Source organism: Brienomyrus brachyistius, chromosome 15 (assembly GCF_023856365.1).
Source record: "Brienomyrus brachyistius isolate T26 chromosome 15, BBRACH_0.4, whole genome shotgun sequence".
Classification (NCBI taxonomy): Eukaryota; Metazoa; Chordata; class Actinopteri; order Osteoglossiformes; family Mormyridae; genus Brienomyrus; species Brienomyrus brachyistius.
Genome location: NC_064547.1, coordinates 11,649,454 through 11,671,994, shown reverse-complemented (window position 1 = coordinate 11,671,994; position 22,541 = coordinate 11,649,454). Strand labels below are relative to the sequence as shown.

Sequence of the window (22,541 nt, the reverse complement as noted above, 5' to 3'; positions counted from 1 at the left end):
CACATTCAAGTGACACATTTTTCATGTGTTTTGGGCATTCCAAAAAGTTATTATTGAAAAAAAATAATTATATATATATAATTAATGGGGCAGCGTGTGGCTCTGTGGGCTAAGCCTGTGTGCCTGTAATCAGAAGGTCGCAGGTTCAAACCCCACCTCAGACTGTGGGTCCTTGAGCAAGGCCCCACTCCCTGGGCGCCGCTACGGGTGGCAGCCCTTCGCAGACAACTTCCTCTATGAAAAAAGAGCAAGTTCTGGGAGGCATCTAGACAATTTCCCTACGGGGATCAATAAAGTATCGATTATTATATATATATATATATATATATATAGAGAGAGAGAGAGAGAGAGAGAGAATTAATATGTGATATTAATTAAATACAATAACAAATGCACATGAAGACGTTTTCTATGTAGCTGGAATCTACCACTCCCACCATAAAGCAAGGGTTCAGCAGATGAGCATGCCCCACAGTCGACGAAGTAGATGGGAAGTCTTACAGAAAGAACAAAGAAATAGATGCTGACAAACCACAGGGTGGGTCACATGATCTGAAACGAAAAGCTTCGCTCTGTGAGCAACCTGGGGATTTCCATTCTCGGCCACCCATCTCAAACTTACCATTAGACAAGTGCAAACTGGTGTGATCCATTTCATTGTTCCAACTCTTTGCTAAAATCAGTTTAGATGACACTAGTATTAGTATAAGACAACAATATACAGAGAACCTCATTTCAAGACAGTCAGCTGAGAACAAAAAACAACTTCATTAGCTTTATTATTTAGCTAATCAAATCATTTTTCATGTCATTTATGGGATGACCCCATCCTCCAAACCACCAACAGCATTTTTCAACTTAAATTTAAACTTTAATAATACTGTAATAAAACACATGCAGACACATCACTTTAGCATTTTATTGATTTACATGTAACAAGTGCTAGAATAAATAGTGGAAAGAATGCAAACTAGCTATTTTTGAGATGACACGGACGAAGCACGGTTAAAGGATGCAATCGTGATGCGTAAACTGATAGCTGATAACAGTCCTTGCTATTGTTTCCTTTTTTGAGTAACCACTAGCAGATGATGCATAATGTCCATCCATTGCTCTACCAAATATGTATCCTGGTGAGGGTCGCAGGGGGCCTAGAGCCTGTCCCAGGCAGCATAGGGGACAATGCTGGGCTGCTCCCTGGATGGGGTGCCAGCCTGTTGTAGGAAACATACTGTACATGCACACACACTCATACACTATAGCTAATGTACAGAAGCCAGTTAACCTAACTGAATGCCCTTGGACTGCAAGAGGACACCCACATGAGACAGGGAGAACATACAAACTGCACACACACACACACACACACACACACGCACACACACACACACACACACACACACACACACACGCATACACACACACACGCACATACACACACACACCCACACACATACACACACACACACACACACACACACACACACACACACAGCAAATGCAGGAGTCCACCTCCCAATCCTGGAGGTGTAAGGCGATACTGCTACCCTCAAGAATCATAGAATGTTATTTAAAACATCCATCCATCCATCCATCCATCCATCCATCATTACAGGATTGGATGAGACACTGGAGCCCAGCCTGAACAGGGTGGCTGTCCATAACAAGGCACACTGTGTGTGTGTGCAGTCGAACAACTCAAAACTTTAATTTGACCAATCATAATTTCGTAACTCAGTAAGAGAATTCCTTTGCTGAAATTTATTTTTAAATAAGCTATTATAAAATCATATGGCAAAATGAAGAAAGAGAACTATTTAATGCCAAAAAAGAACAGTTAAGATTTTGAAGGTTCAATATACTATGGTTGAAGCTTGATAAAATATTTATATAGGGTGGGGTACATATAAATCCCACTAGCAACGTGAAACAATTGTTAATGCTGAGTTTGCATTTTCATCTGTCCAAAACCCTGAACACAACACAGAAGGTCAAATGAGCAAAATTTTGTTTTAGAAAAATGTACAGTGAAAAGAAAAACATTCCATCATGTTTTGGGGAGACTAACAAACTATTCACAAAATATAAGATTATCACTGATGTTTATTTCAAATTCCAGGCTTAGTGTGGATCTTCAGAGCTCAGATTTGGCACTCAGAGAGCTGTCATGCGTTCCCTTCAGGTCCCCACTGGTAGCACCAGAACCCCTTGCCTTCCCCCTGCAAAGAAGCCTCTGCAGACTTCCCTGGAATTTTTCTGCCCCAAATAGATAGACTAAGGGATCCAGGGCACCATTCATGCAGGTTAGGGAAGAAGTGAGACGATTGGCTAGCATCAGGCGCCTCTTAGTCTCACAGGATGTACTGGGGTGACCATAGCTCAGGATGTAAATTGTTCGACTGGCATGATACGGCATGAAGCACACCACGTAGATGAGCAGCACCAGTCCAATGGTGCCCAGGATCTTGAGCTTGAGAGCTGACTCTAACCTAGAACTCCTGCACAGGCTACGAATGATAAGAAGGTAGAAGGACAGAGTGGCTATGAATGGGGGGATGAAAGCTACTGCCAGAGAGATGAGAGCATGATGGGAAGCTTTCTCACGATACAGTTGCAAGCACACAGTCACCCCCTCCATCTCAGATGTCTGCTGGCTGAACAGTAGGGGCACCATGGACACGATAACCAGGAACCAGAGGGAACCACTAGCAATGTGAGCATACAGAGGTCGACGGATCTTTAAAGATCTCACCGCATGGACCACAGCAAGGTATCGATCACCAGCTACGCAAGCCAGGAAGTATATACTAGCATACATGTTAACGTAGAACAGGAAGCCCACAACTCTGCAAGGAATTTCACCAAATGGCCAGTGCCCCCCTGTCAGATGGTAAGTGGCTCGAAGGGGCAAAATGATGACATAGGAAAGGTCAGCAATGGCAAGATGTAGCAGAAAGGCATTGGCTGGGGAAGCAACTCCACGCTGGCAGGAGAAGATCCAGAGGGCCAAGCTGTTCCCATTCAAAGCCAAGAAAAAGATTAGGATGTAGTAACTCCCAAAAATCATGTTCTCCAAATCTGTTGCACCTCCACAATCTTCAGATGACTGGTTGTAAAACTGTGAAAATCCTTCCATTGTTTGGGTGTCCATCTTTACTATTGTGAAGACAGAAACAATAAACAAATTAAGATGCTACCCATGAACATCAAGGATGCAAGTTAAATTTTCCATGAAGTCGGAGGCTACACAGAATTGTTACAGTACATAGCATACATATACAATAGTAGAGAAAGTAGTCAACGCAATAATTATTTCCCCTACAGGGTCCTGCATTGTAATTTGGATGTCATGGTAAGTTTCTTACAGCTGAGGCTGGACACTAAAATAGGAGTGGCATTCCCCGACAAACAAAGCAGAAATTCATCCATCTCAGGAGGGAGGCTATAACTTGCACCCAAGAGCTTTTTGATAGTCGGTACAAAAACAAAAGTTATTTATTTGTTCCTCCACTGAGGTTTCAGCTGCACATTCCACAGCAACTGATTTTAATACAAAAATATTTTATAGAGACATCATTTGTTCGCACATCGAAGTTTGTATCCGAGGTGTAAAACATGTTAAAAAATCTAGCCATGTAATGAAATTTAGTAGCATTACCATCTGAATTTGTAATGAAGCTTTCATAGTAGTAAATATTACACTCACTCCAGGCGTTGGGGGGTGGAGAGGTTTGGCAGCGTCAGTGGGGCTGAGTAATGGAAGATATCAGTGTTCCTGGGGAATTTGCAGATGTCCCCAGATTCGTCAGTGGCAGGACCGTGCCCGAGCGCCACACCCTGTCATATTCTGTCTGAAAGGTCTTGCTGTATACCAGTACTAACAAATCACAAAAATATATTTAAAAAAAAAAAAAAACATGTTTTGCCTCAATACGGAACCAAGGGACTTTTTCCTTTTTTGTGAAACACACCCATAAATTTCATGCGCCACCCATCTGAAACCAATTAAGTAAATTTCACAATTCTACTAGGAAGTTCCTAACCGTATTTCAAATAAAACCACAGGATGTTTAACCTGAGCAAAATTCAAATTCAAACTCCATTTTCATATATGCATATAATTAACCATATATGTACAGTGAATTTAGAATTTACTAAGACAACATATATCATACAGTAACTAATATTTCTGCCTGCCTAAGACAATGGCCATCTGCTATTTGCCACTACAAGCCTTCAGAAACTGAAGGAGCAATTCAGAGGAAGAATATTTTTCTACCAAATCTTAGCAATGAGAAACAACCCAAATGATGAAAATTCAGCAATCCCTTACTTCAGACTAAAACAGTTGCAAACAAGTAAAATTCAGCCATCACTCCCAGATGTTCATACTCATTTCCTAGAATCTCTGGATTTCCACATTCTGGAAATCAAAACATTTGAACAAATCAAGGCAATCAAGATTAATTTGGCTCTCTTTGTTGCAATACTATGATTATAAATGTGCATTATGAAACTGCATTGACAGTCAGCTTACAGCACTGCAAAATACTCAGAATAACCTGCCTGTGATCCTATTTGAAAAAAAAAAAACATTTTCATTTAAATCTTAATCATGGATACAAGCATATTGAAATATTTAACATAAGATATATTTCTCAGAATCACTCTAGATAAAATATGATGTTGAAACTCCAAATTTCTAAGACAAAATTTCTGAAATACAAGATCTATGCATTACAAACAATGCAAATTTCTGTCATAGTTTTTACATAGCAGCAAAGCATAAAACATTTCATTTTTACCCAAACCAAAGGGGAGCTTACCAATCAGTAGCCCTCTTCAGTATGCTGTGTTCATGAAAGGCATCCAGAAAGAGAATATTCTTCAGCTGCTAGTGAAAGACCAACAACAGCTGGTGCTAGGGCAGAAGGTTACAAAGTAGCGTGCAGTTTGCATGAGTGGACTGAAGATTCAGAAACAGAGTATGATAGTGGTGGGAAACCTGCTCTCGTCATACTAACACCACAGCAAAAAAAAAAGAAAGAAAAAAAAACTTGCTTTATGAAACTTTTCTGTCTTCACAAATTTAATTACAATGATCCAATTGGGTGCTTTTCTTTGAACCTTGACCCCAACTGTTTTTCGCCATCATTTTTCTCTGAGGATCACTTGTGTTCTTGACAATGGCCCAAGTCAAGAGTACGGTCTCATTTTAGAGTGAAGAATACCCTCAGTTGCAATGAATTACATGTGGCAATGCCATAGCAACAGGGACCTGCTACAAACCCATAGTTTCTATGACAGAGTACCCACAGCCCTCCTTTTTCTAAATGCAAGGTTATATACTGTTAATTTGACTGCTACTCTACAATAGAAGCTAGATTGCTTTAATAGCCGGTTGGTTTATGAATAAAAATGACAAAAATGTCCCTTTCCCAGTAGCCTGAGGGCAGCAGGCTATGAGAAAAGGGAGGCCTTTTCATTTCACCCCACAGTGGATGCCTTAAATAAGGACACAAAAGAATATGGAGTGAAAAGACACTGTGTGCAGGCAAGTGTGTATTTTACATGTGTAATTCTCTTCAGAACAATATTTTTAGTCCAAATGAATCTGCAATTAAGAATTGACGTTAAAAATAGAGCATGCTCAGAATTTCGTCTAAGTACTTCCTGTTTGGTGTAAAATGGGAAACTGGGTACTCCCGTGTGCAGAATTATTAAGCAAACTGTTACTGTATCACTATTAAAATGGCCCACAAGAGACAAATAGCAAAAAAAAGAATAGTGCCTGTCTGAGGGTTTCAAGACAATAGAAACTGCCAGACATTTACAATGTGATCATTGTACAATCAAGTTTTTTGTGTCCAAAAAGTAAAACAGGATGGAAAAAGCATGTCGAGAAAACAGGATGCAAATTAACCAAACATTTGTGTCAAATTAAAGGGCAGACTTCAGAAAACCATTTAGCATTAAGTGCCACCATTTTTTAAAACTGCAATTTGAATGAAATCTCTATAAATACTAAATGCAGTGTGCTATGTGACATTGCTAAGGTCACAAAAGCTTAAACGCAAGCTCTACTCAACAAGATACACAAGTTCAAATGTCAAGCATGGGAATGAACATGTCTCAAGATTGATTTTACAAAGGTTCTGTGGACAGATGAGATGTGAGTGACTCTTGATGATCTTCAAGCGTCAACAAAGTGGTAAAGGAGTGATGGTGTGGGCTGCAATTATCAGAGATTAAACTGTATGAACCTTCTGACTTGCAGATGGTGTAAAAGGACTACTGCCAATATCTAGATGACACCATATTTAAACACTAGTAAAGAAGAGGTTATCAGCATTCAAAAGGATATGATATTCATGCTAAACAATGCTTCTTCCCATGCGTCAAAGCATTCCATAGATTGGCTAAGAAAGGCTTAAAAGGTGATCTAATGAGGACCTTCCTTCATCACCTGATCTAACTCCCACAGAGAACTGTTCAACCTTCCTAAACTGTGACATTTACCAAGGTGGCAAGCAGTACACTTTTCAGAGCAGAATCTGGGAGGCAATCCTAGCTGCCTTATAAATATAAATAATATAAATATATAATATAAACTGTGATCAAGTAAAAAACCTGACTGGTTTAATGGAGAAACAGGCATATGGTTGAAGAAAAGTAGCTCTACAGGACATTCAACTTGGTGAAGTGGACGATACAGAATGCCTGATAGTTTGTTATTGCTTATACAGACTAAATAACTAAAACTGATTTTATTATTATTTCTGTTGATGATGAAGTGAGAAAAACCCACTTACTTTCTGATTACCTAATAATTCTACAAACTGATAACTGAGTGTTTTTCTTTTATTTTTGTTTGGGTCAAACTAATGTTTCAGAATACATTTCCTTTATCTCTATGCATTATGAAATTCACTTTTATCACGTTGCCTAAGCGTTGCTGAAAATTATCATCAGGAATAACCTGATAATTCTGCATGTGGTGTAAAAGAGGGAATACTATAGTCATACAAGGTGCCTCGTATTCCTGGGCTGGCCTATCGATATTGTAATGATATTAAGCACTTTATAAAGGTTTAGTTATCTTTTTCCTGCAGTCTGGGAGACTGTAACTAGGATATGTCCCTAAGCAAAGGGCAAGACAGATCAGATTTAGCCCAACCAGCCCTAAAAAAACTCATGGTGGCAAAATTACCACACAACCACAAAATATCTACATTTGGCAATAAAAATTGTGATTTGTGAGAAATAAACACCTTGGAACTTTAGCAGTAAGTCATTATTTATTGATTGCTTATTAATTTCACCATAAGTTAACCTTATTTTTTATAGTTTGGTCAGATCACACATAGGTTTCAACGTAAATTGAACCTTACTTGAATCATATTAAAATATAAATTACATTTTAAAAATCACTCAAATGACTATATAGATAATTACTATTTGGATTTCAGTCTTCAATGGTGAAGGCAGACTGATCACAAAAGGAATCTTTCACAATAATATGAAGTGGATTCATTGTACAATCAGTGAAGCTGCATGGCCCTAACAGAAGTTAGGTAACTCAGCTGAGGTGCAAAATTTCAGTCATTGGTGCATGTAATGGATACCGGGGTTTTCATCTCAGAACAAATCTTCATGCAGTTCCTGTATTTAAACAGTACATCCACACTTAAGACTTTCTCAGCGGTAGTAACCTCTAACATAATATTTACAAATACCCCATTGCTTACGTTAATCAATTTAAGAAATAGCCAAATGGGGCACTACCGATAGAGAGCTTACATAGAAATTAACATCACAAGCCTTCAGCTTGGCAGCACATTACGGAACTCTTTTATGCTCGCTTCCTCCATGCTTCAGCAGACTTCACGCAGGGACGCGCTGATGTCTTGGCCGTCCTCCTTTCCTCTCCTTGACGTACATGTTAACGTAGGAAGTTAAAAGATCATCCATCTTGTAGCCCTTGTGAATGGGAAAGAAAACAGTTATGACTCATAATATGCACAACATTTAGCATCTCAATTTCTTTGGAAATGGCAGAGTTCCAGATGCTAATCATAAGCTCAATGTCAAAGGCTCTTGCTAGCAGAAACAATTAATTACTTTGTCCTTTCATTTTCAGCTGCATCTGACAAGGCACATAGAAGCACATAGATATCAGCGCACAATGTAAAATATATACTTTTGTTTTAAGTTCAGATGTTTGTTATGCTATTTTGTTCTCCACCGTCAGCTGTTTAGTCGAAAAGCAGCATTAGAATGCAAATTACTATTCGTGCTTTTACTGAGAAATGAGAATCCTTCATAAAAGCTGGATTAAGGAACATAGGTAGATATAAAACAATTTCATTGTTTGACGTACCAGTGAGGTCTCACAAAGAATCTTGTTCCCCTTGACAAGGTTCCCAATGGTCATGTGAAAGTAAGTGCTACCACTGCACCAGTTTGCAATACGATTAAAGGGGTGTGTGGCCAGTGTGTCCTTTAAATCAAGGAAAAATGTTGAGAACTATAATACTATAAACAAACAGATCAAATAATTAATAATAATTACATATTAACTAAAGAGACAATTGCTCAAAAAAATGAACAAGAGTGAAAATGATTTACTTTAGTTTTGGGGTGGATGATTGTCACTCCTTGTTTGCTGATAGCAATCTGTACTATATCTGGAAAACTAGGCTCAGAAGTTTGCTGGAAAAAGAGAGAATGTCTTACAATACTACATAGAAATAGAGTAATATGACAATTCAATATTTGAGTTCGTGTTTTTTTACCTTTACTTCAAAGAAGGCACAACCAAACGTCTGCCATCGGCAGATGATCTTCAAAAAGGCAACTTTGGCATCTTCCACAGTCATATCAGCTTGTTTGTTATAAGATGCTACTATGCTCTGAATAAGACAACATAGTATTAGCCATTACCTCGTCTTTCTTCTTCCAATGACTTTGGAATTGATAAATATACATATATACATATATATATATATATATATATATATATATATATATATATATATATATATATATATATATATATATATATATATATATATATATATATATATATATATACACACATCCTTTGCCAGCTTCTGCCCCAGGACCTACAGCTGCTTACCTTCCTCCACTCCTCTGATGACATGGCCTTCAGCTGGTCACAGGGTACCAGCTCCTTCAGCACCTTTGGGATAGTGGCACACTGAGATTTGTCATTGTCAACTTTCGCTCTGAAGAGCAGGCCGGCCACGTTAATCATATCCTCCTTGGTGCACTTGTGGTATCCACGTAAGTACTTTGGCAGCTCCTAGAAAAGCACGGGGCACAAAGTTATATCAACCAAATACCTCTTTCAAGATCAAAGGGACTATTCACCCCAACCTGAAAAACTGATTTTTAGACTGATTTAGAGAGTGCTGTCTATCCATCTAGTTTGTTCTGCTGGGAGTTGCCTAGTGTTGGATATATCAGCCATAGAAATGCTGGGCTTCACTCACATATAATGCCATAGAATTCCATTCTATCTGTCACGGTTAAAGAGCTAGAAAAATATAATTTAAACCAAACTCCAAACTCCTATCGTATCACTGCACAGAAGATGCAGACACGAGCATCCTTACAATATCTTCTGCACACTGATACGATTGGTGTGTGGAGTTTGCCAGAAGAAAATAGTTAGTACATTAAACTCCTTGCTGCACTCAACTCACGATTCGATTCCGAGTTCACGATACGATTTTCTCACGATTTTTTAGCAGAATGAGCTGCAGACAAATTTATTCACAAATATTCATTTATCTTTCTAAACTGTGGAAAATGTGTCCTCTTCTTAACAGTGCAACCGAAATTGAATAAAATACTATTTAAAAAAAAAAAAATCCCAAATCAAAATTAAAGAAATATTCAAATAAACGGTAACGCTTTACATTAACTGCACCTTCATAATGCAGTCATACTGCACTTTTATACTGCACTCATAAAACGTTCAGTACACCTTCATGATGTATTGAGAAATCATTCATAAACATCGTGCATGTATACCTTTACATCCATATATATTAATGACAAACATTATATAATAACAAACATAATTGTATAATCATGTAATGTTTGTTATTAATGTATATTAAAGTTGTTATGGGATGTTAGGATGTTAAAATGTACTTGCATGCTGCTTATGAATGTTCTATGAATGCATTATGAAGGTGGACTGAATGTTTTATAAACGCATAATGAATGCATTATGAAGGCGCACTTAATAAACTAAAATAACCAAATAAACTAAGGCTTGCGTGTGCAGCTTTTTAGTGTGGTTTGCCCTTTTAATAATCTTCGCTCTGGAGGTGGTGAATTGAGCTCACTGTGGTGCCAGTGGACATGCTGAAGCATGTTCGTTGTGCTATTTGTGTGTGTTATCAGTCTATCACAATATGTTTGCATGCAGTTTTTGTCTTGTCTGTGCTTACGCAGTGACATCTGACGTCCAACTGACGTTGTGAAATCAAATGCAATATTACACCAGTTTTTCTGTTAAGTACCGATTCACTCCTAAAGTAGCAATTCATTTTCCACATCTGCCTGTTTAAATCGTCATACATTTACATCGAATTTTAACAGATTCCCGATTCATCGCTACATGCCTAGTGGATTATCTTCAATAAGTGGGTCATGATTTTTAGTAAGAGACATTACTGTCGGATTTTTCAAATGCATTATTCTGCTGCTTTAAAAAAATGCTATTCACCCCCATATATAGGAGCCCTATATTTCTACGGCCGATATCTCCAAAACTAGGCAACTAGTAGCAGAACAGCTTAGATTATACATTATACATTTGTTAATATGTTGGAAAAGAACAAATGGACAACCTAACTATCCTTAAAAGTGCAACAACTACTTATATTCTTTGTACATATTACATAATGTTTCATTATACACACAGTTACTGTTTATGCACAAAAAAAATCCTTGTACATGCATGTAACAGTTCATGAATAAAGCTGATTCTGATTCTTTAGTACTTGCTCACAATGTAACTACATTGCATTTGATGTTATTCTTCAGATAAAAGCACTTTCCACCTGTGGGTAATGGAAGATCAAGTCGGCCTCTAGATCTCTTCCTGGACTGATGTTGAACCAGAGCTTCCTCATGAAGAACACTGTGTAAGTCACACTGATTGCCCCACCTGCAAAGTACAAGAAATGGCTTAAATAGACACTCTGACAGTTATGAAAGTCATAGCTAGAATTTAACTATAATGACTACTTTATGTAGGAATAATTGCATTTACCATCCTTGGTTCTCATGGAATTCTTTGACCAGTCTGTGATCTGCCTCAGACTATCAAAGAAGTAGTCTGCTTCATTCAAACTCAGGACCTAAAAGTGGAGATCAACAAAACGATCATGTGCTGAGAAATGCAAATGTTAATACTACAGATTATTCAATATTAGTAGTCTTTATAAAATAATGGGTAAAGAAAATGTCTTTGTGACTGACCTTGTCAGGGGTTTTTAGAAATATGCTGAAACCATCTGCTGAGAGTAAATTGAGTTGAGCAGCAATGCTCTGAATGAGGTCCCGGATTCGGGTGCTGCTCCCCACCTCAAAGATCTGACGAGGATGAATGTATGCATGTCAGAAAGTGATGACAGGCAGATGTGTTTCTACTGTATGTCATTGGCACAGAGCCGCTAACCTCCTCGGTGTTATTAGGGAAGTGCACTTTGTGGAATATCTGGGTGCTGTTTTGCTGAATCGCATCGATCTCGACCTGGTGAGGAGGCAGCTTTCTGTGTTCCATCCTGCATCGGAAATGTTAAGGTCATAAGTGAGGTTGTCTTGAATTCATATAAGGTTTTTATATAATAAAGAAACAACTGTCCAACATCCCCTTTTTCAACCAGGATAACAATACGTGTTTGCAAGGTCAGGATCTTGTGGCCACAAGAGGTCCTCGTTCTTCCTAAACATAATTATTGTTTTTTTTTTTTTTTCTCAATTGTCCAGCCATGCTGAATCATTTGCATACATTGAAAAATTTAATCATATTTATAATGACTGAAGTGGAATCCCATATCTGTGGCTTTAGTTATCCTCAGTCAGTTTACTGTGGTCTGGAAAAAAAAAATTCTAGAAATAAAAGGTTTATAAATTTCAAACTATATGCCAAGCAAGTTAAAGCTATAACATGATGAAATCTGCCAGCCCAATTGCACCCAGTACATCTCCGTTTGTCCCCATACCCATGCTTTGCCGCAGAACTCTCATCCAGTCTGCTTCTAGTGTTCGCACTGATTGCATTCTTTGCTGCATTATTGCAGTGTCTGTTGTCAGGGTTTTTTATTCCTGGTTTTGTTAGCTTTTAGTGTTTCATAATGTTTCATAGTGTTTGTTACTTTGCTTTGGGATTAGTTAATTGTAATCCACCCAACTTGGTTCTATAGTTAATCTGAGTCCCCTTTGATTGGCTGAGTTGATTACACCTGTACTTTGTTTTCCCTGATTTCTTGTGTGTACTGAAGTGCCTGCTCTCACTCAGTTTGTTAGTTGGTCATTGTTACTTTTGTTATTTTTGTAGTCCTGGGGCCTGTACTACGAAATGGGGTTATTGGCTTATCAAGGTAACTGGTTGGATTTAAGGTACCACAATTTAAATGGACTTCATATTCGTTCACTTACATTTTGCCCAGACTACCTTAAATTCGACAAGATACCCTGATAAGCCAGTAACCCCACTTCGTAGTACAGGCCACTGCCCTCTGTGTTGCCCTGTTCTCTGACTGTGTTCCCTTATGGATTTTTTTAAGAACATAAGAAATTTACAAACAAGAGGAGGCCATTCGGCCCATCAAGCTCGTTTGGGGAGAACTTAACGAATAGCTCAGAGTTGTTAAAATGTTATCTAGCTCTGATTTAAAGGAACCCAGGGTTTTAGCTTGCACTACACTAGCAAGAAGACTATTCCATACTCCGACGTCAGAATCCCTTTCATTCGAGAGAGATTGCAATACTGTGTAATAATGTAAAATGTACTTTACATATAATTTATCAGGTAAACTTGAGAGCTACACAGTATGTATGTACTCAAAAATCACAGTATATATGCTGTCCATGGATGGTTCGCTATAATCTGCGGTAGGTCTTGGAACATGTCACACGCAGATAAGGGGGGACTACTGTATAACTATAACATGTATAACTAATCTTCTGCAGAAGAGTGTCATAAGCAAAGGTTCTAATTCTGCAGGAGCCGGCCCTGACAGACAGCACACAAGGACATGTGAAAGACAACACCTCCATTCACTTCTTTCCAGATGGGGCTCTCGCTGTGACAGTTGCACCAAGTGTGCAGCACTAAATGCATAAACAGCCGTGCCATCAATCAAGAGCCCGTGCCACGTCCCCTGGCAATGGGCACCCCTGTCAGCGAGCGACACGTGGTGCTGTCGGACAGGCACATGCAGAATGCCCTGCTCACACACTATATGAATTTCAACCTTCTAACATACTAAAGCCTAACCCTTGTTTTGACAACTCTGATGTCTTATACTGGAGGTGTTTCACATTGTGCGGGACAGGCTCACCTGAGGGCCGCCTGCACCCTCTGCAGGCAGTCTTGAGCTAAAGCTTCCCGGTGCCGAGATTCTATGAAGCGCTGGGCATGTTTCAGGAGAGACTGGCTTGGAGGGAAGAGACCGCAACACAGCCACAGCAGCTGCCAGCCTCGTTCCAGGCTGAACCTGAGAGAAAGAGGTCCACAGCAGGACGTCACGCATTCTGGTTTTCAGATAATTATACACCATCTACCAGGAAACCAGCGCTTGGACATGCAACTTTTTGAAAAATAAACCTATTGCTGTTGCTAGTCATCTGTTTCATGATCTGGCAGTATATCTCATCTCTCAGGGCTTCATTCTTCGTGGCAGGCCCGAAGATTTGGTCAGTGAGTTCCAAGGGATTCTGTGTTTGTTTGGTAGGGTAATCTCCCATGTATTTTAAAATGGGTACAAGTTACGTTAAGGAAAGAAAGTTCTGCAATGGTTAAAACACCAATAACAAAGAATGAGATGTGGCACATGTGTTCTTGTTGAAGATTACTTGATGAAGGACTTGTTTTTCTGTGATTAAATTTACTTCAATGAAAGGTTGGATTCTGAAAGGAGGGCACTGTATATAGTATTTTCCTTGCTATTGCTTTATTATTTCATTTACGTCTCAGTATAATGCATCGAGCTGTGCCCTTTCTGACACATGCTCATGGCAGGATATCAGTGAAGGCCGTGCAGGCCTGGTGACTAAGCTCAGGGCTGCCAGCCAGTCTCTTCAGCAGCGGCTGCTTGATTGGCTCTCTGGAGTTAACCCACAGCCTCTCTGGAGCAGCTCCCTTGGAGAGCACGTGCTGGTTTACATCCTTGTTAGGCTGCCTGGAGTCGACAGAGAGAAGAATGGGTGGTCACTAATGTACTTGTTCTTTTTTGACTGCAGTAGTGAATTTATAAACGTTACCTGAAATACTGGAATGCATAGTCCTTAAGCGAGTAGAGGGCAGCTCTCGCCACTGTTCCAGCATCCTTCTGTGCAGTTTGAATTATTGTCTTCCTCTGATCTGGGGACAGGTTCAGCAGGCTCTGAAAATATAAGCCCATCCAAACTATACTTCATAACTTGCCTTCATTTCACTACATGAAAGTGAGCTGCATTTAAATGGACTCGTACCAGCACTTCATTCGTTGGCTTTTTCAGGGTGGGTAAGACCAGTACAGCATCAGTGGATACAGCCCCAGTTTGACCTGTTCGCTCATTTTTGCCCTTTATCCAGCCATGATTTGAGGAATATTCTTCATCTTTGATAATTAAGATAAGGTCTCCTTTTTTGTAGTTGAGAAATGTAGAGTCATCTATAGAAATGAAAATGATTATTATAAAAAAATATATCAGCTATGTAAAATCAATTTTTTTTTTAAAAAAGAATCACAATGCATTTTTCAAAACTTTCTTCTGAATCCAGGACGACTTTTATAGTCTTGATAGCTGTTTGAGTTTTCCTTTAAAGGAAGTGTGTGTCCCCACAGGAGCAGAGGGTCCTCTAGTTCCCAGGGGAGCACAATGCAGAACAGGAGCTGCAGCATGCCCACGGGTGGGCGTGGAGCTGCCTGTGTGGAATGTCATTGGAACACATCTGGCATGCGGAACAGGGGAGGGATCGCCTCACCTGGCATAACCCAAAAGCCACATTGTGGGCAGGTGAAGCGAGATGGTGACTGGCGGGAAGCCTGCTTGTGCTTCTCTCTCTCTCTCCCTGACCATGATCCACCAAAGGGTACTCTCACCTCCTGTGTGTACTGCCAGTGGCCTAAGAGCTGGCCCCAGCCGCTTAGGGAGCTCCCCAGTCACCCCATCACCTGACCACATTTCTAGCCCTGCCCACACTGTCCATAAATAAAAACTAGCCCTGCCCACACTGTCCATAAATAAAAACCCCCACAAAACAACATCTCGAGTGCCACCTTGCCTGCTGCAAGTATCACTAAAATGCTGCCTGAACTGCTTTTCAAAGTCAGTTAAGTGAAACTGTAAAAGTGCTCATACCTTGTTTGGTGGATTCCTGCAGAGTAACTGCATACAAAGATCGCTCTCTCAGCCCCCCTAAAAACATGTACAGGAGCTCTGCTATGTCTGCAGCCATGACAGCATTGAGAGTGAAGTCTCCTTTAAGCGTGGAGAGAAATACAGATTGGCCAAATTCATTCCCATCCCTGAAAAAAAAACAAAACATGATTGACTGATGGAAGAGTTTACATTTTTTTACCCATTCTGTGCTGACCCTACTGTGTCATTTACCCTCAACCCTTCTGTCATGACACAGCTGTGGTTTTTAATGATGGTAATGTTGTACATACCTCATCGTGTTGACTCCTGTAACCTCAGGGTAGGAAAGCTGCAGAAGTTTCCTCTCCCTTTCATCTAAGAAGAGTATCCCAGTCCAGTTTATGGCAATGATGAATTTGTTTTTTGGTAAAGCAGGACCTGGTAATGAAATGTGACCTCATAATTAACTAGATGCTGTCAGGATAACAAGAACATATTGCAAGGACTGGCCTGCCACCTGTCACCAAGCAGAGTGGTTCGACCACAATAAATTTTGTGACACAAAAATACTTGAGTATATTATAAATATTACCATACTACCTCACAAACCTACACTACACATTATTAAAAGCCCAACTTTGTGTGACTTGTGCCAATGTAGTCAGATCACCTGAATGTCTGCTGGATCTTTTATGCGCCACCACTGACTAGGACCTGGGCTTTAAGTATGAATCTGTGTGTGTGTTTACACACACACACACACACACACACACACATATATATATATAAACCGTTGTATGATTTATTTTCCGAACTGCTATTAATCGGACTATGAGTGATTAATAGCATGTCCAGTCATGTTATAAAACAATTTCACACTGAGACAAACTAAGAGCAGGCTTAAGTACCAATAGAATAACAAGACATAAGTGTGAATAAGTGAATGAGGCAATACCTAGAATTAACAAAATGACACAGAAATCAACATGTCCTGTTTTAAACAAATACAGGATGAGAGTTATCCAGTATTTTCGGACCGCAGGATAAGTTCCCCTAATAACTCACAATTAACTAACAAAACTTATTCATTATTTTGGGGTGATGGTGTAGTTTCATGTGAAATTGCATCTCCCAGACTTATTTAGCATAAAGGTTACAGGTAAAGGCCACAGTTCCTGTTGTGCGGTGGGAAAACAATGCAGAATAGTGGTCAAGAGCTATGAAAGTTCCCGGTTGAGACAGCCCAGGAACTCGGAACCAGGAACTAGTTCCAGCTGAACTTTCGTAGGAAAGCAACTGTTAACTAGAAATATCCTCTTTGTAATCTATTAGGTTTCATCAATGCAATTATGATATTTTTTATCCCATTTAAGCTTCCTTCTGGCAATTTTTTAAAACAAAACGAACCAAGTAACAACGTTTCCTCACCATTCCCCACCATCAGCTTCTCTGTGAGACTAAATGTTTTGATTTTAGCTGAGAATTCTGGGATTCTGCGCAACATTCCAACCAAAGGTCTCATGTCTGCATTTAACGTGTCTGCTACAAGTACTGAATGATACTATCTAGTATACCCCACACCTTGACATGCACTGTTTTTACAAGATAAGCAGCATAATTTGCTATATATTTATTCACCTGAAGATCTGATGACTTCAAAGAACCGGGAGAAGAACACAGGCCATTTAAAACGAGCATAATCAACAACTTCGGCCTTGGCAACAGCAGGGTTCATCTGTGAGTTTATGTATGAACCCTAAGAAAAAAAGTAATAAAACTTAAAAACTGTTCAATTATAGCAAGTGTCTGCTTCATTTTTTTTATATACCAACATAATATACTAAAATATTACATAGAATAATATATAATAATATATTTGGTATATATACCAAAAACAGATGAAGGTTTACCTTAAGATGTGCAGAGCTAATCATCTGTAACCATTTCTCTTCAGATTTTGCTGCAAGCAAAGAATTATTGATACAGTCTTGAACCACATTCTTTGCACTATCTTGACTGCTGCTTGAACCATACTGTACATAGAAGTGTTTGGCTCCTAGTTGTACTAATTCATCCTCCTGAAAGAGAGACAGTGGGATCATTTGCATATTGATTTCACAGTATGATTTCAGTATGTTTACTGAAAAATAGAAAAATTTGGTAAAAACAATTGCAGGGAAATCTATAATCAAATATTGGAAGTCATGATCATAACTTTAACATAAAAATTATTACAGTTATATGAAAATTTGGCAAATGAAATTAAGGCATTTTCTATTGGTATAACTTTCAGTTTATTTACTCTTTTTACAACTAAAATGTGCAACATGCCGGCATGGTGGTGCAGTGGTTAGCACTGTTGTCTCACACCTCTGGCTCCCAGGTTTGAGTCTCCACCTGGGTCACATGTGTGTGGAGTTTGCATGTTCTCCCCATGTCGTCGTGGGGTTTCCTCCGGGTACTCCGGTTTCCCCCCACAGTCCAAAAACATGCTGAGGCTAATTGGACTTGCTAAATTGCCCGTAGGTGTGCATGTGTGAGTGAATGGTGTGTGAGTGTGCTCTGCAATGGGCTGGCCCCCCATCCTGGGTTATTCCCTGCCTCGTGCCCATTGCATCCGGGATAGGCTCCGGACCCCCCGTGACCCAGTTGGATAAGCGGTTTGGAAAATGGATTTATGGATGGATGTGTAACATGCTTTACATGCTAATATATAGTTTTGCTCCACTGACATCAGATAAAGAAAACTCTAAATATTATTCATAATCCCAAACACTAAAGATTTGTGAAGACTTTCTAAATAATTACTTACATGTTGCCACATGTTGCCAAATGTCATGCATGTTTAATGCATATTTATTGTAAAATCAGCAGTGTTACCTTGTCACACTGATACTCCCCGAACTTCAGGCCACGGATGATCTGCCTGTAGATGAGGTCAGTGCTGACTGGGTCCTCATTGGAGTCATGCCAGGGAGTGAAGATCTCCTTGCGGAAGTAGAGACGCCATGGCGCATGCTGTTCCTGACCGCCCTGCCTCCTCACCTCTTGCTCACACTGAGAGATTGCATCCATCACATGTTCCTTGCCGCTGCCCAGTGACCATACCTAAGTATACCCAAGTAAAAATACAATGGAGGATATCCTGATTTACAAGAAATATAGGTGTCAGTTCTGAACCTTTAGTAAAAGCTAAAATTGCCTTTGTTGAATATGATTGTATTACGAAGTTAATTTTCAAAGGTACACACTTTATCATACAAGGCGACATAGAGTGAAAATCCAAAGATGTCTTTGATTTTGACTTTTTGTGCGAGGGTTTCGCATATTTCTTTTGAAGTAGAGGCTGAATCCACAGCTAGGCTGAGAGTGCGCCCATCCATCAGAGTCACAGATATCGCCATTGGCTTCATGGTCTTTGTAGCCTTTTGTTAGATAAAAAACAGAAAACACAGGGCAATGCTACTGAGAATGCAGAATTGCTTTTTTTTTAAAAAAAAACACCAATGTACTGCTTGAGTTGCTACCTGCAGTTCTAACCAGCTAGGAGGTTCCCCACGCAGGCCATTAGCCAAGGTGCGCCGAAGTCGATCAGCACAATACTGAGCATAACCAACAGGGCCATTGCGAATGAAGTTTTGGAGGTACTACGAAGAAAGAATAACAAAAGAGGGGAGACTCTCACAAAGGATAAATCACTGACAATACATTTCCTAGAGTCGTGTGGCATCTTGCATCATGCAGCTTTACCTTTATAAAGCGGTCAGTGGGGGGGAAGATGCCGAGGCAGATTGACAGAAGAATCCATCCCCGGAAGTAACTGTTGCGGTTGCCATTGTCTGTGAGTTGCTTACAGATCTGGCAATATATCTCATCCCTATGACATTACAACAATTAAGAAATAAGAATGCTTGTCAAAAACTTCATATAAGCAGGACATTTTAAACATTTATTTATGAAAATCAGATAGGAAACATTTTTTGTTCTTTTTTCATAGAATTGACTATTATGTGTACTTTCATTAGGTACAATTTGCAGTTTCAGCACCTCAGGTCACGCCTCACTATAGCATATGCCACAATGATATGAATTTTTTCCAGGGATGTCAGAGGTCGATCCAGGGTTGTGCCTTGCTCAGATAGCACGACTTCCTCCTCTTTCACGGCAGCCATTGTGGGTTTTGTAGATTCTTGTTCTTCTAGCTAAAAATACAAGACATCCTCTCAGAGCAAAAAGATGACATAGATTTACAGTATATTGTATTAACATGCCATCCAGGGCGCATGCTAGCCTTGTGCCCTATACTGCCTGAGAAACTCCAGGCCCACCTGGACCAGGACCAGGATAAGTGGCTGGACGGTGGATAGATGGTTGGATATCTGTTATGGTGCAAGATTCGAGAGGTTTATTCGTCACAATGAATGTATCTCTGAGTCGCCCTATTTGGCTGTGCAGAAAGAGAAGAAAAACGGTAAAAAGTAAAAGTAGGAGTAAAAAAAAAGGGAGGCAGAGTACAGGAGTGAAAAGGTGACGATGCACTTTTGGCTCAGGGACTAACAAGGGTTTATTGAAACAAACAAAGAACACTGGGAAAATGCACAAAGAAACAAAACCACAAGGGGTCACATGCAAATGGGGAAAACAAGAGATAAGTACAAGCAGCTGAAGTGGGGAGCAGGGTAACACCAGGAACAGAACTAAGGGTGCTTTTCCAATGCACCAGGTACCATATTTTCCATACTTCCATAAGGTACCGAAACTATGGTACTTATTTTGTGTCGGTTTTCCACTGCCGTAAAAACTGGTATCAGCGCCAAATGACATCAGTGACTGGCCCTTACTGACATCACAAACAAGGCACAGCGTGTTATTATGATCCTTCACTTTCCTGCAGTCCTGCTTAAGTTTTTGATTTTCAAGCAGCATTGTTCGGTGTTTCGCTCGTGCCCCATTTCTTCCCAGCGGCTTGCTGTTACGGCAAATACGTTTTTATTTCGAGTCGTGCATCTAAATCCTGCTGGATCTGTTCATCTGACCATATACCGATTAAGGCTTGTGTTTCCTCATTTGTCCATCCTTCCATTTTACTTTTATAATATTTTTGTTTCTATTGTTTTTTATTTTGTTTCTCGCTGTTCGCTCTGTGGTTCAAAAGATGTTGGTTGTATTTTGTGTTTCAGCGCCAGACTATTTGCATAACCAATCGACAGCAGATACGTTTGTCAGTCCCACCCAAAGTACCGAAGTACCAAAGAAGTACCCCAGCTGGTTTGGCACTTTCAGTACTGGAAGTTTCGGTACTGGTGCTCGACTGGAAGTCAATGTAAAAGCGAAAGTACCGAAAGTACCATATCAAAAGTACCGTACTTTGTGCGGTGGAAAAGTGCCCTAAGAGAACAGGTAGACTAACATTAGCTCAGCACATAATACAATGACTCACTCAAGAACAGAGCAGGACAGACACTTAAATACACAGAAAACTTGGAAAAACAAGGAACAGTTATAAGACAATCGATAACCAATCAACAAACACTGGACAAGGAAACAGGCAACAGGTGGAACTAAAAACCAATGGGAACAGAAAATATGGAGTTTTACAAATTACCAAAACCTGGAAAACATTAATTGGGAATAAAGCACTAGGAATAGAACATTATGGTAATTAAACAGAACCAGAACACAAGCACGGAAAATGGAGAAGAAAAATAAGCACAAAAAAAAACCAGAAAAACCAATAAACACAACAGGTGAGGCTACCCTCAAACCCAAGACTGCAGAGTTATAGCTTCGGTGCTGCACATTTAACCCCTTAAGCTATGCGGCAGTCCAAGGAGCAGGGGAACACAGAAGGGTTAGACAGGAGAGTGAAAAGGTGGGATGGCCAATGACACCTGCTGGCCACACAGGGTAGCGGCACAAAGGGTGGGATCGAACAGGAGCTGACCCTGACAATATCACAGTGAAACATAAGCTATGTTTATCATTCACTACTGAGTAATCTTTTCCCCCTCACCTCCTCTGGGATCACAGATGATTTTCTGTTCCGTATTCCCTCTTCAGGAATAAGGGATAGTTTTTTCTTCTGTGTCTGAGCTTCCGGTATCGAGGAGAGTTTTCTGCTCTTTGGTACTTCCTCAGGAATGGTGGAGGGTTTTCGGCTTCTTGTCAGAAGTTCAGAGAGCAAAGAAGGCTTTCTGTTCCGAGCCTCTTCTGGAATTGCAGAGGCCTTCCTACCCAGAACCACCTCCTCTGGAACTGAAGAGGATTTCCTGTTTTTTTTGCTTCTTAATATTTTCTAAAACATCAATGGAAGGAAAGAGTGTAGATATTACACCTACATGATGTGCAATATTAATATTAACATTGCATATTATGCACATGTTATTGTCACATTGCAAGGACCGCAATAGTGAACTGGGTTGAGATTAGACTTGGGCGATATCTAATTGTTCATAACACATAGTGTCCAGACATTATACTACGGTTTCTGCTATTGTCATGGTATTTTATAAAGCAAAGCTATTCAGGTATTTTGAAATCTTGGTGATCAAATTCACAGAGTGGTATACCATATTACTGTAATATCATCCAAGCCTAGTTCAGATCATCAACAAGTTTTTGCCTAGGAAACAAAAATTAGCAAGCTAATGAGTGAGTAATATTTGTTCTGTATTTGACGTAGTTACTTTCATTCCTGGATGCACGGTGTTCATGTAATTTTGCCATATCATTTACATGTGTGTTTCCTGTATTCCTGTACCATGTTATGTTTGCATATCTGTCTATATTACGTTGCCATCCTATATTGCAAGATTATAACTTATTGCCACAGTTATTCATGTATCTTAGCGGTATGCCCTCAGCATATTTCATGCAGACTCAGTTCTAATCCTTTGGTGCCATCTGGCGGTTTGATGGTGTAATTGTTG

General features: G+C 39.7%; 2 protein-coding genes across 5 annotated transcripts in view; both read right to left on the bottom strand.

Annotated features, from left to right (window-relative positions):
* Nucleotides 1-749: 749 nt before the first annotated feature.
* Nucleotides 750-5,018, bottom strand: LOC125708594 (uracil nucleotide/cysteinyl leukotriene receptor-like). Of its 4 annotated transcripts, none has more exons than XM_048976245.1 (3): nucleotides 4,827-5,018; nucleotides 3,707-3,877; nucleotides 750-3,156 (listed from the first exon to the last, which is right to left on the bottom strand). In XM_048976245.1, the coding sequence occupies exon 3, from the start codon at nucleotides 3,149-3,151 to the stop codon at nucleotides 2,135-2,137; it is 1,017 nt and encodes a 338-aa protein (XP_048832202.1). In that variant the 5' UTR covers nucleotides 3,152-3,156; nucleotides 3,707-3,877; nucleotides 4,827-5,018; the 3' UTR covers nucleotides 750-2,134. The 4 variants fall into 4 exon arrangements, with proteins under 4 accessions (XP_048832202.1, XP_048832204.1, XP_048832205.1 ...); XM_048976247.1 differs by having other exon boundaries at nucleotides 3,707-3,775; XM_048976248.1 differs by lacking the exon at nucleotides 4,827-5,018 and adding an exon at nucleotides 4,334-4,763 and having other exon boundaries at nucleotides 3,707-3,775.
* Nucleotides 5,019-7,313: 2,295 nt separating this feature from the next.
* The window catches only part of LOC125709352 (unconventional myosin-VIIb), a 29,730-nt gene continuing 14,502 nt past the window's right edge, over nucleotides 7,314-22,541 (bottom strand). Inside the window, exons 23-46 of the mRNA XM_048977679.1 lie at nucleotides 21,626-21,907; nucleotides 19,660-19,814; nucleotides 19,363-19,489; nucleotides 19,140-19,259; nucleotides 18,864-19,037; nucleotides 18,493-18,720; nucleotides 17,523-17,690; nucleotides 17,251-17,368; nucleotides 15,924-16,050; nucleotides 15,613-15,779; nucleotides 14,740-14,921; nucleotides 14,530-14,651; nucleotides 14,293-14,447; nucleotides 13,874-14,027; nucleotides 13,608-13,763; nucleotides 11,720-11,825; nucleotides 11,521-11,634; nucleotides 11,312-11,399; nucleotides 11,100-11,206; nucleotides 9,140-9,325; nucleotides 8,796-8,912; nucleotides 8,629-8,712; nucleotides 8,381-8,500; nucleotides 7,314-7,980 (exon numbers count right to left, since the gene is read on the bottom strand). Coding sequence (XP_048833636.1) covers nucleotides 7,885-7,980; nucleotides 8,381-8,500; nucleotides 8,629-8,712; nucleotides 8,796-8,912; nucleotides 9,140-9,325; nucleotides 11,100-11,206; nucleotides 11,312-11,399; nucleotides 11,521-11,634; nucleotides 11,720-11,825; nucleotides 13,608-13,763; nucleotides 13,874-14,027; nucleotides 14,293-14,447; nucleotides 14,530-14,651; nucleotides 14,740-14,921; nucleotides 15,613-15,779; nucleotides 15,924-16,050; nucleotides 17,251-17,368; nucleotides 17,523-17,690; nucleotides 18,493-18,720; nucleotides 18,864-19,037; nucleotides 19,140-19,259; nucleotides 19,363-19,489; nucleotides 19,660-19,814; nucleotides 21,626-21,907 — 3,453 coding nt within the window. The 3' untranslated portion in view covers nucleotides 7,314-7,884. The remainder of the gene's footprint in view (nucleotides 7,981-8,380; nucleotides 8,501-8,628; nucleotides 8,713-8,795; nucleotides 8,913-9,139; nucleotides 9,326-11,099; nucleotides 11,207-11,311; nucleotides 11,400-11,520; nucleotides 11,635-11,719; nucleotides 11,826-13,607; nucleotides 13,764-13,873; nucleotides 14,028-14,292; nucleotides 14,448-14,529; nucleotides 14,652-14,739; nucleotides 14,922-15,612; nucleotides 15,780-15,923; nucleotides 16,051-17,250; nucleotides 17,369-17,522; nucleotides 17,691-18,492; nucleotides 18,721-18,863; nucleotides 19,038-19,139; nucleotides 19,260-19,362; nucleotides 19,490-19,659; nucleotides 19,815-21,625; nucleotides 21,908-22,541) is intronic.